Source organism: Sorex fumeus, unplaced genomic scaffold (genome assembly GCF_029834395.1).
Source record: "Sorex fumeus unplaced genomic scaffold, SorFum_2.1 ptg000098l, whole genome shotgun sequence".
NCBI classification, from domain to species: Eukaryota; Metazoa; Chordata; class Mammalia; order Eulipotyphla; family Soricidae; genus Sorex; species Sorex fumeus.
Genome location: NW_026606155.1, coordinates 2,739,507 through 2,752,697, shown reverse-complemented (window position 1 = coordinate 2,752,697; position 13,191 = coordinate 2,739,507). Strand labels below are relative to the sequence as shown.

Genomic DNA, 13,191 nt, shown 5'->3' with positions numbered 1-13,191 from the left:
ACAATCAAAAAATTTTTTAAATTAATTTTGGGGAAGAATGGATTGGGCCACACTTGACAGTACACAGGGCCTAATCCTGGTTCTTTGCTCAGGAGTGACCCCTGGTGGTACTCCTGGGACAAGGTATGGTACCAGGAGTCGATCCAGCGTGGTCACTGGCTGCATGCAGGACAAGTTGCCCTGCCTCCTGTGCTGTTTCCAGCCTTCCCCATACTTTCCCGAAACCTTTCTTTAGTCTGTACCCAGCCACTTAAGCTAGCTCTGATTTTCTCTTTCTAGAATTGTGTTGTTGTGCCCTTTACGCTTTTATTCAGAATATCCAAACAGAATACTTAGGACAGCCTTGGAGATCTTGTATGCTAAGGACCTTAAAGGCCTTTGTATCCATAATGGATCCCAGGCTCCATGTACATAGGGGAAATTTAAGCAGGCGGCAGAATACTTGGAATTGAAGCTTACATGTTAAGATATTTTAGCTCTCACACCCCACTCGAGTAAAAGGCTGTGTCCCAAAGGAAATCAGTGTATATCTAATGAGACTTCCTCTGACATGAAAATGTATTCCTGTTCTTTTTTTCTTTTAAACAGAAACTTCTAATACAGATTCTGACCACGAAAGCCAAGAGGATTCCGCAAAACAAAATGAATCATCCACTGCTGCCTACACGGATCCCAGCCCAGCGTCTAGTGATGATGGAAAATCACACGAGCTGTCGAACCTCCGGCTGGAGAATCAGCTACTGCGGAACGAAGTTCAGTCTTTGAATCAAGAAATGGCCTCCTTACTTCAAAGATCCAAGGAAACTCAAGAAGGTAGGGCCTCATTGGAATTATCCAGGATTAGGAATTTTGTGTGGAAAACTGGATTAATGTGTGAGAGTTGTGAAGTAGCGTTTTCATAGCGTAAATAGGCTCCGGACTTGGCAATAGGACCGACGGCCCTCCTGCCAAACCCAGAAGCCAGTGTCGGTTGGTTTGGTCATTCCTCTAGAGCCATGACATTTAAGGACCCCAAAGAACAGACCACTAACAGCTTACGGTCTGTTTCAATTGATTGTTTTATCCTGCACCTGCAAGTTCAGACCTGTTCAGGAACCACCGATGGGATCAAACGGAGTCGTGGGCCCTGGTAGCCAGGTCACGTTGTCACTCTGCTTAGGGCCATCGGATGAACCCGGGGGTCAGTTTGAGTAGTGGTCTGGAATAGGGCACGTAGGCTGCCCTGGAGTAGCCTCTGTTCTTCAGAAGTAGGTCATTAGGAATAAAGAATTCCCCCAGTCTAACGAGAAAACAGAAGAGGACTTTCTGCCTGGGATCCAGGAGGTAATTAGAAAGGAACATGGGGCAGGTAGAAAAGTTTTACCAACCAGTCGATGGAGGACCGAAGAATATTACATTGACTTGAGAAAAGACCTTGAGGCTGGAGCGCCAGTACAGGGTTAAGTGTTGCCTGCGTGCTGCTGACGCATATTTCACAGAATATGGTCGCCTGAGCGCACAGCCAGGAGCAAGAGCTGAGTCCAGCTGAGTGTGGTTCAGAGCCCACCCGGCCAAGAAGTTTCACTCTGCCCAGACTGCCGTAGACACAGAGCTTTTCTGAGACATAGTAAAGTTGCTTCAGTATTACTTTGGGGCCACACACCCAGCAGTGCTTGGGGCTTACTGCCTGCTCTGTGCTGAGGGGTCGCTCCTGGTGGGGCTTGGGGAACCCCATGGGTACCGGGGATCGAACCTGCTTGGCTGCGTTCAGGACAAACACCCTACCTGCTGTCCTGTGGCACCAGTCCCTCAAAATTGCTGTTTTGCTAGCGAATTTTAACTGTAGATGACATATGTAGGAGGGAATGTAAATCTGCATTTCATTGTCTTTTTTTTTTTTTTTTGCACCTGTGTTGAAAAGTGAAATCTTTTTGCCATGGTAATTAGAAGAAATAGGCTTGGCTTATTCCTGTGTTTATCATTGGGTTTTGATTTTGTTTGTCTAGGTCTTCTGGGGATGGAGATACATTTTCCTCTGATTTGGATTTGTATTATCCTAACTATCTACTGCAGGGTCAGAGTGATAATACAGTGGCTATGGCATTTGCCTTACATACAGCTGACCCAGGTTCGATGCCCAGCATCCCATATGGTCCCCTAAGCCTGCCAGGAGTAATTCCTTAGTGTAGAGCCAGGAGTAACGCCTGAGTATGCCAGGTGTGACCTAAAAGCAAAAGCACACACACAAATTATGTAGCAGATCTCTACACACCCACTAATCATCTTAGCTTGTGAACTCTCATAAGTTTTGATTTCCCAAAACTTTATGGGGAAAAAAGAAGCATTTGGCAGAGCAACTGTCTTCATGTCCCTTTCCAGCATATTAACTGTCCTACCCATGTGACTGTTAGTCTTGAAAAATGGACGTACTTTTTGGAACAACCACCGCCCAACAAGAAAAGGAACATATTTGTAAACTCCTAATTTTGGAAATAAGCACTAAAGGGACTAAGAGGTGTTTGTGTGCTCTGAGAAAGCTGTGTTTTACTTACAGAGAACCTGTGTTGTTGTTGTTGTTGTTGTTTTAAGAATTGAACAAAGCAAGAGCAAGAGTGGAGAAGTGGAATGATGACCATTCCAAGAGTGACCGCATGACTCGGGAGCTGCGTGCGCAGGTGGATGACCTGACAGAGGCAGTGGCCGCCAAGGACTCCCAGCTGGCCGTGCTGAAAGTGCGCCTGCAGGAGGCCGACCAGCTGCTGAAGACGCGCACCGAGGCCCTGGAAGCCTTACAGAGTGAAAAGTCACGGTAGCTGATTGTCCTAATGGCCCCAGGGGAGCCAGAATGAGTCTCCCCACCACCACCACCACTGTCTAGCCCTAAGCATTGGGCTGTCTCCTCCCTTCGTAAACTTTAGCTTTTGCTAAAAGAATATTTAGCTTTGGATAATGCTGGAGTTGGAGTGATAGCACAGCTGGTAGGGCATTTGCCTTGCACGCAGCCGACTCTGCCGACCCAGGTTCGATTCCTCTGCCCCTTCCAGAGAGCACGGCAAGCTACTGAGAGTATCTCACCCGCACGGCAAAGCCTGTCAAGCTCCCCGTGACGTATTCGATATGCCAGACACAGTAACAACATGTCTCACAGTGGAGACGTTACTGGGCCCACTTGAGCAAATCGCTGAACAACGGGAGGACAGTGCTACAGTGCTGCAGTAATGCTAGAGAAGTATACTTATTTATTTGTTTGCTTTTTGTTTGGGGGCCACACCCAGCGATGCTCAGGGATAACCCCTGACTGTGCACTCAAGAAATTACTCTTGGAGGTGCACACTGGGGACCATATAAGACACTGGGACTGGACCTGGGTCATCAAGGCAAGCGCCCTAGCCGCTGTACTAATGCTTTGGCCCCCCAAATTCTGAATTTTAGAATTGAAGAGTATGGTGTTTTTCATGATGTATGATACGTGGTTCTATTCCGATACTAAAAATACAGCTTAAATGCCATTAAAAAGGGAAAAGGTTTCTTTAAGAACCATCCAGCCATCTTTTTTTGTTTTGTTTTTGTTTGAGGGCCACACCCACCAGTGCTCAGCGCTTCCTCTTGACTCTGTGCTCAAGGATCACTCCTGTCGGGGCTTGGGGAACCATAAGAGGTGCCAGGAATCGAACCAGGGTCAGCTGCCCCCAACCATCTTTCTTTGGTTTTGAGGCCACACCCGACAATGATCAGGGGTTACTCCTGGCTCTATACTCAGGAATCATTTCTGACAGTGCTCTGGGGACCATGTTGCATGTTGGGGATCAAACCTGGGTGGGCTGCATGCAAAGTAAACACCCTACTCACTGTACTATGTCTCCAGCAACCCCCCCCACCACCACCACCATCTTTTGTTTGTTTGTGTGTTTGTTTTGGGTCACACCCAGCGATGCTCAGGGGTTTCTCCTGGTTCTGCATTCAGGAATCACTCCTGTCAGTGCTCGGGGACCATATGGGATGCTGGGGATCGAACCCGGGTAGGTTACATGCAGAGCAAACACCCTTTCCACGTTGTGCGATTGCTCCAGCCCCAACCATCTTTTTTATACTAACAAGCCAAGGTTTCTGAAAAATTAACTCTTGCTACTGCTTGTCTGTTGTGGAAATGAGGTATTTCAAACAGTCTTCTCTTTTAGGATAATTCAGGATCACAGCGAAGGGAGTAGCCTGCAGAATCAAGCCCTGCAAACTCTTCAGGAGAGACTTCATGAGGCAGACGCCACGCTGAAGAGAGAGCAGGAGAGCTATAAACAGATGCAGGTCAGCTGGGGTGGGGCTTTGTGCTGCTACCCGACCTATTTCAGTCTTCCCAGCTCATTTCCCAAAGTTCAGGTTCTGTGAGAACATAGGTTTGAAACATTAGCTTGACTCCTGCCAAAATAATTTCATTGCATGTATAAAAATAGAGTTAAAGTATCTAAAGTACATCTCTTCTGTTCGTGTTTTGTTTGGGGGCCATACCCTGCTGTGCTCAGGGTTCACTCCTGATTTTGCACTCAGGAGTCACTCCTGGCAGTGCTCGGGGGACCAAATGGGATGCTGGGGATCGAACACGGGTCAGCCACATGCAAGGCAAACGCTCTACATTGCTCCAGCCTCCTGACATCTTTTAATTTGATTGTGCAGCCAACACTATGTTTGGGCCTCTTTTTTATTCTTTTAAGTTTTGTCTGGTTCTTTTTGTTGTTGTTTTTGTTAGTTTGGGGGCCATACCCAATAATGCTTAGGGCTTACTTCTGACTCTACTCTCAGGAATAACTCCTAGTGGTGTTCAGGAAGGACCACATGGGATGCTGGCGATTAAACCCAGGTCAGCCACATGCAAAGCAAGCTCCTTACCAGTTGTGCTATATCTTTCCTGACATAGTTTTGTCTGATTCTGGTTTAGTTTTTTAATTTCTTTGGGAGAAAATGTTATTTTGGGGATCACACACAGCGGTGTTCAGGGCTATTCCTGGTTCTGTGCTCAAAAAACATACTTACATGCATTATTATAATAGCCCCAAACTGGATAAAAATGTGCTTGTCAATAGTCACTAACTGGATAAGCAAAACATGGTTTATCCACGTAAAGGAGGTATCATTCAACAAGAAGAAAGAGTAAACTATCGATTCATACTAATGGATGGAGTAACCTTTAAGATTCTCCGCTAAGAAAAAGAAGGCAGACTTATAAAATGCTTGTATTTATATAGGATGTCCAGAACATGCAAATCTATAGAGAAGGTAGGTGAATGGTTGTTAGGACTGGCAGGGAAGAAGGAACGGGTAGAGGATTTCTTTCGGGGGTAATAATGTTCTGAAATAAAACTGGCGGTAACGATCACAAAATTCTGAATATTTTAAAATCCCACTGGATCCAACACATCAAAAGAGCTGGGCATGTGACTCCAGTGGGCGGAGCACAGGAGCCCTGGGCTGATCCCAAGCTGCCCTGGCCGCTAGGTGTGACCCCCATCTCCTGCCTTCTGGCATCTCTGGGTGTGGTCCTGTCCCGGGAGCACCACCAGAAATGGCCCGCACAACTGCGTTTAGAGGGGAGTGGGTTGGGCCACACCTGGCAGTGGTCAGGGCCTACCGTTGCCTCTGTGCTCAGGGCCCACTTGGGACCGTGGGCAGTGCCAAGTGTCCAGGTCTTAGCCACATGCCAGACAAACACCTTTAACCCCATACTTCCTCTCTGGACCTCAGTATTTTTCTTTTTTTTTTTTTTTTTTTTTTTTTTACTTTTTGGGTCACACCCAGTGATGTACAGGGGATACTCCTGGCTGATGCACTCAGGAATTACTCCTAGTAGTGCTCAGGGAACCATATAGGATGCTGGGAATCAAACCCAGGTCGGCCGCATGCAGGCAAATACCAGACCTGCTGTGCTATCACACTAGCCCCAATATTTTTCTTAAAGATGCTTTATGACTGTGTAGATTATGTCTCGATAGATGTTATTAATTAAAGGATTAGTTTAGACTTAAAGTGAATGAAACTTCAAAAATTCAGATCTGAGTTATATTGGACATACTCCACATGCTCCAGAAACATTAGCGAGAGTCCACAGTTCCTTTCCTTCAAAACAGGCGCTAACGTTAGATTAGAGGCTTGTGGGCATTCTGATTCTTGGTGCAGTTAGAAATGTGTTTTGACAGGGCCAGAGTGGACGGTGGGTTGAGTGTTTGCCTTGCAAGTGGCCAACCTGGATTTGATTTCCAGCACTCTGCATGATCCCCCGAGCCCGCCAGGAGTCATCCCTGACCACAGAGCCAGGGATAATTCTTGAGCATAGTCAGATATGGCCTCAAAACTTAAAAAGCAACTTCTTTAACTTCTTCCTTCTGAAGTTTCTTTATTTTTCATTTTATGGTCATGCTAGGTGATGCTCAGGGCTTACTCCTGGCTCTGACCTCAAGGATCCCTTCCGGTGGGCTTGGGAAGCAGGTTGGGGTGGGCATATGGGATTCCAGGGATCAAATCTGGGTTGGCGCTGTATGCAAGGCAAGTGCCCGACCCACTGTGCTGTCACTCCGTGACCCACCTTCTGAGTTTTATAGTGATAGGAGACTTTGCGTCCATGTAAGGGCTGGGTAGAGAGTACCAGGTTAAGGTGTGAGCCGTGCATGTGGCCGACCCCAGTTGAGTTCCCCATACTGCATGGTACCCGGGCACCACTGCTCGAGGTCCCTGGGCACCAGCATCACTGTATCCCCCCGTTGTCTAAGAATTGCCTGGGAGAGCCCCTGGGCTTCCCAGGCACAGCTTTACAATTTATTAGGCCCAAAAATTGCATTAAATAGCTCATTAGAAAATTTGAAACAAAGGGAAAAACAGTCATGATACAGAAAAGATCTGATTATTTTTTTCTTCTTTGGGGAAGCAAATTTTTACATAGACTTAGCTGCAAGGGGAGAGAAGGAGAGAAAGTGCATGTTTAAGGGAGAACATAGGGTTCTCCAGAGTGGAAAGAGCAAGCCAAGATACAGACTAGCGAGCTGTTGTTCAAGGGAGAGCACGCGCTTCCGAGCAGGCCAAGATCTAATTCGTACCTCATCCTTTTGTTTCCTAGTCGACTTTCTCATTTTCCGTAGACCGTTTTATCTCTTGATTATCCGACCAGTCACAATAGTCAAGTGAGCAGCATCACTGGGGAAAGCTCTTAAACAGAACCCCAAGCCCTGTCCTAGAAATTCCAGTTCAGTAAGCCTGGGAAAGGATGTGGGTGGCTGGTTTTTTGTTGTTTGGATTTTTTTTTCTTTTTGGGTTCCCCTGGCGATGCTCAGGGGTTACTCCTGACTCTGAACTCAGGAATTACCTCTGGGTGTGCTCGGGAGACCACATGGGATGCTGGGGATCAAACCTGGGTTAGCTGTGTGCGAGGCAAATGCCCTCCCCACTGTACTATTGCACCAGCCCTGGGTGGCTGAATTTTTAATAGATTTCCTAACTGATTTTGATGCATTGCCATGTTTGAGAATCACAGCCTCAGTAGGGAATCCTTTTCTAGTCCCTAACAGATGAATTTTTTTTTTTACTCCCTGCTATGTGGTTGAGCTGACCTAACAGATTCCATAAGATATCTGAATGGTGCGCATGCATGCGTGCTTGGCATGCAGGATTCCCTGGTCCAATCCCTGGCACTGCCAGGGGTAACCCTTCAGGACTGTCATAAGTAGCTCCTGAGCACCACCACGTTTGGCTCAAAAACACAAACATAATCTTAATGGATGGTTGTAAAGTACATCTAAAAGTCAAAAATGATGTAACTATAATAAAAAAAAATGTATCACAGAGTGAGTATGCTGCACGCCTTAATAAAATGGAAGTGGAACGTCAGAATTTGGCAGAATCCGTTACTCTGGCAGAGAGAAAATACTCCGATGAGAAGAAGAAGATTGAGGAACTGCAGCAGCAAATCAAAACGTACAAGTCCAACTTGGAGTCCTCCAAGCAGGAGCTACTTGACTACAAGCAGAAAGCCACAAGAATACTGCAGGTAAGCGGGACTGTCCACACGTGCGTTAAAATGTGCTGATGGGAAGGCCCTCGGGCTCTGTGTCCGGGGGACTTGATTGGGTTGTGTCCGACTCGTTCCAGTGCCATATAAACACTTGGTAAAGGCAGAAGTTTCTGTCCCTGGCACTGCATATGGTTCCCTGAGCCCCTATCAGAAGTGATCCCTGAGAAGTACAGGGCCAGGAGGAAGCCCTAAACACTGCTAGCTAGAGCCCCCAAACCAGTAATAATAACTAGTGCAATATTGGGGTTTGGAGAGATGGTACCATGGGGACGGCACTGGCCTTGTATGGACCCAGTTGATCCTCATCACTGCATAGGGTCTCCCAGCTCTGCCGGGAGTGACAGCTGGGTACACAGCCCAGAGGAAGCGCTGATGACTGCTGACTGTGGCCCAAACACCATAATTTATTTATTTATTTATTTATTTTGCTTTCTTGGGTCACACCCGGCGACGCACAGGGGTAACTCCTGGCTCTGCACTCAGGAGTTACTCCTGGCGATGCTCAGGGGACCCTATGGGATGCTGAGAATCGAACCTGGGTTGGCCGCGTGCAAGGCAAATGCCCTACCTGCTGTGCTACCGCTCCAGCCCACACCGTAATTTTAAAAAGCAATTTGTCATCACCTAGTTCATGCCTGCAACCCCTCACCTGAATCGTTCTGATAATATTAATGCTTGTTGTTCAGTCACTGTATTCTTCCAGGTAGATTCTCTGTCGAACTTTCCAGCTTTCAGATCACTTACCCAGTAGCTTTTGTCCTCTCTTCGATCTGAGGTGATCTTACTTTCTGATGAAAAGGACAGCAGTATTCAACTTTCCTGCCTTTCCCACGAGAGGGAAAATGTCCTTTTCAATGTTTCCGAGCTTCTTTCCTTGCATCAGCCCTTCTCACTTCATTTTAGGCTTATGAATCACAAAACTCCAAGAAATAGCATATTCTTTGCCTCAAAATCCTTCTTTATAATTTTTTTTGTTGCGTGTATTTATTTCATTACTCTTGTTTCTTGGGGGGGGGGGGGGGGGGTAGGTTGGGCCCTGCCTGATAGTGCTCAGTGCTCAGGGGATCTTATGTGGTGCTGGAGATCAAACCTCGGTCAGCCCCATGCGAGGAAAGCACCTGTACTACCTCTCTGCCCGTCCTCTTAGTTTTTAATTCAATCTAGAAGGAGCTACTGAAAAATGTTCAAAGATAAATAAAAGGCACGTAGTGAGAACCCAGTTGTTTATGAGATATGACAGTAGGTGTTGCCAGTACAAAGCTCAGTAAGGCATGCCCCCCACCCTTTTTTCTTTTTGGGTTACACCCAGCGATGCACAGGGGTTACTCCTGGCTCTGCACTCAGGAATTACTCCTGGCAGTGCTCAGGGACCATATGGGATGGTCGGAATCAAATCCGGATCGACCGTGTGCAAGGCAGATGCCCTACCCACTGTGCTATCACTCCAGCCCCAGATATGGCCTCTTAAGAGGCATTCAATTCAATGAAAAGAAGCAAGAATAAGGGGCTGGAGCAATAGCACAGCGGGTAAGGCGTTTGCCTTGCACGCAGCCAACCCAGGTTCAATTCCCAGCATCCTATATGGTCCCCTGAGCACCGCCAGGAGTGATTCCTGAGTGCATCGCCAGGTGTGATCCAAAAAGAAAAAGAAAAAAAAAAGCTAGAATAATTGATAAAATGAAGTTACTAGTGCCGCGAGGCCTAGGAGAAGAGTCCCTGATTCTGACATTCCAGAGGAGAGGGTCTGAGAGAAGCCATGGGGCCATGGGAGATACTGCAGAAAGAGGGAGCTGGAGGTGGAGTCGGCAGGCTGTCCCCGAGGCCCCTGCGTCCAGCCGTCCATCCATCCATGGGTAGGACAGTCTGGCAGGAGCACAGGGATCCAAGGGAACAGGGCGCATTCACAGGACTGCTGCCAGTTTCCTGCGCTGGATAAGAGGTTCCGAGATGGGAGGTAAAACTCACTAGTGGGTGGAAGCCGTCCCTGGAGGCTAGCTTACCACGCAGAGAGGTTGTGATTTTATCGTCTCGATGCTAGAGAACATGAGCGGCCTGATCAGATTCCAGTGCAGGTGAAGTCAGGAGCTGTCTGGATCTCTCTCGTTTTTCCTTCTGTCTCCAGCACAGAGCCTGGCTCTAGTAGGTGCTCAGTAAATTGTGGACTGCATTGGCAGTGAGCCACCGACGGCCAGGAGTTGATGATCACAAACGACAGGAAGGAGAATCTGGTGTGAGTCAGTGTGGCAGTAGGGTGGCCAAGAGGACAGCTAAGAGAAGTGTGGGGAAGTCCTCGAGGAGAGTTGGGGATTGAACTGGAGGAAGAGGGCAGGAAGGCGAAGAGAATTCCGTGTGCTGTGTGCGATTTCCTGGAACTCCAGAAAGGAAGGCAGCAGCAGCAGCAACCAGCGAGGCTTGGTGGGGATGATAAAAAGTCCCGGGGAGCTTGCAGGAGTGACACAACGTGAAACTGACATCGAAGCTCCAAGAAAGAAATGTAGGCCGGAAACTCGCAGATGGCCTCAGCCACTTGGAGTTGGCCAGGTGGGAAATGGGTACAAAGCCCGGCTGGGGTCTAAGACCCCGTCTTCCTGAGCACCCGCACTTACACGCTGGTGAAACGGAGCCACAGAAGAAGGGCACTGGGAAGGGAAGTGGGCAGAGGCTGGAGAGGACATCCAGGAAGAGGCCCCGACTTCTAGGGGAACCGAGAAAGGGGGCAGTTTGCAGTGTGGCCTGTTCTTCCCGGGCAGAGAGCTCTGTGAGCCAACGACTGAGCAGGTCTAGGAGGCCCCTGCAGGCAACTGGGAGGTGAAAAAATGAAAACACAGACACGAGGCAAGGCCGGCAGCTGCGTGAGGGAATAGGGGGAAGGTTCTGTAATTTTAAACACTGATTGTATAAGTGAAGGTGTTGGTAGAAACATTGAAAAATACAGGAAGTTGTTTAAAGGACCCACCCATAATTCTGCCACCAAAAAATGCAGCTTTTGTTGGAGGAACATTGACTTTCAAATATTTGTATTTAAGTGGAAGAGTTGAAAGTCTTTTCATATTATTGGTATAAAATTGTAGCCGAGTTTTGGAGGGTGGGGCCCACACCCAACTGTGCTTAGGAGTTCCTCCTGGCTCTGCACGCAGAAATCACTTGGGATTGAACCCGGGTTTACTGCATGCAGGGGAAACACCTTCCCTGCTGTACTGTCACCCCGGCCCCACATACAGCACATTTTACAAAGGCAGTGTCCAGTACGGACCGTGCATGTCGCACGGGCAAGGCCTGCCCTGTGCTCTAAGCTGTTCCCTCCCCTCCCCCCCCCCCCCCCCCCCCCCCCCCCCCGCCTGGGGACTGCTGGTGCCACGTTTCCTGCTGGCCAGGGCAGCACTTGTGAACTAGCCACTCACCTCACTTCCCCTCTTCCACTAGGGGTGGTTCCCTATAGTAGGAGTTAGCAAGCAGACTTCCTATTAAGATGTGCACATGGGGCTGGAGCGATGGCATTTGCCACACAATTGACCTGGGTTCAATCCCCTGGCATCCCATTTGGTCCCCCGAGCACTGCCGGGAGTAAATGCTGAGTGCAGAGCCAGGAGTAACCTCTGAGCATCGCCAGGTGTGACCCAAAAAGCAAAAAAAAAAAGACACGCACAGTTATACTTCAGGTTTTAGGGACCATATCTGATCTTGTCATATACTTGTTTTGTTAATGTTTTTTCTGCCTGTGGTTGGAAGTGGGGGTTGGGGTTGGTATTGGGGGTGGCTCCCAGCAGTGCTGCCTCCCACTCTGCAGGCCTGATAGGATTCAGGCCAACAGAACTACCCCAGCAGGCCTCAGGGGCCTGAGCTGGTGCAAGCAAGTGGGCGCACCAGTCCTTTGGGATGTGTCTCTGACCTGTCTGGGCTTCTTGCAATCCTTTAACCATGTAAAAACCCTTTTTGCGGGCTATACAAAAACAGACAACAGGGCACCTCGGTTAGAATCTTCCTCACTCCCCACCCCGTCAGCACCTGGGGAGTCGCGTGGTTCTGTGGGATTGAACCCAAGGCTCTGCACATTTTAGGTGTGCACATATTCCATCACTCGCGCTGCATTCCACACCACACCTAGTTCTGTACACAAATGGTTTGTCCTACTGCCAGGTCAGCCTTTCTGGTTCCACCACTTCCCTCCTCCCTTAGGCTCCAGGCATGTTGATCTGGCATCTGAATCCCCCACGCAGTGGTCCTGATGGACTCTCCAACGCTGCTGAGAGTAGCTTGGGTGTTGGTGTGAGTGAGAGAACACGGGTGTACATGAATACACGGACATTTGTGTACACACATTCTCTGTGCTCTACTGAGGAACTGTTCTCAGCCTTCACAGTCTGTTTTTGTGGGCCCTTGTTTTGGCTTTCATACTTGGCTCCGTTTGCTCTGCATCTTTTAAGAGCGAGCTGTTTTCAGGGCTGCCTGCTTGCATGAGCACTGTGTTTCATGGGAAGGCTTCTCTCCCCCGGAAGTGGTTTCTTCTCACGCTCCAGCTTGTTTCATTGCCCTCTGCTGGGTACCCTGGGCACCGTGAACTTCCCTTTGGGTTTTTATAAGGCAGAGGGCACGTTTAGAGTGACAGACACCTGTATGACCTGGCACATTTAGTAGAACACCAAACTGTTGTTGACACATCATAAATATTTTTCGACTGGATTGTGTGGGGAGCATGGGAAAATGTATGAGAAAAATCTTGTCAGCCACTTTGACGGCCACACAGTTTGACACCAAAGTGCAAAGGACGCTGCGTCCTAACGCCCTGTTGTATTTTTATCCCCTTGGATTTAACAATCTCTGGACTTTGGCAAATACAGTTGGAACGTTTCCAAGGTAGTTTTATTTCTATAAGGTAGATGATGTTCAATGTACAAGCTAATCTCCCCTTCACCTAAAGATAGTTATTTTTTCTCCCTCAAAAAATAGTCTAAGGAAAAATTGATCAACAGCCTGAAGGAGGGGTCTGGCTTTGAAGGCTTGGACGGCAGTGCTGCCAGCAGCATGGAGCTCGAAGAACTCCGACACGAGAAGGAGATGCAGAAGGAGGAAATACAGAAGCTGATGGGTCAGATCCATCAGCTGAGATCTGAGTTACAGGTAAGATTTACTGTGGTCCAGTATCCCAGACAACCATTTACTAA

General features: G+C 48.2%; 1 protein-coding gene across 2 annotated transcripts in view; it reads left to right on the top strand.

Moving 5' to 3' along the window:
- The window catches only part of GOLGA5 (golgin A5), a 39,452-nt gene that overhangs the window by 7,950 nt on the left and 18,311 nt on the right, over positions 1 to 13,191 (top strand). For both annotated transcript variants that reach the window (XM_056133516.1, XM_056133517.1), the window contains exons 3-7: positions 589 to 813; positions 2,569 to 2,788; positions 4,158 to 4,281; positions 7,802 to 8,005; positions 12,977 to 13,147. In XM_056133516.1, coding sequence (XP_055989491.1) covers positions 589 to 813; positions 2,569 to 2,788; positions 4,158 to 4,281; positions 7,802 to 8,005; positions 12,977 to 13,147 — 944 coding nt within the window. The remainder of the gene's footprint in view (positions 1 to 588; positions 814 to 2,568; positions 2,789 to 4,157; positions 4,282 to 7,801; positions 8,006 to 12,976; positions 13,148 to 13,191) is intronic.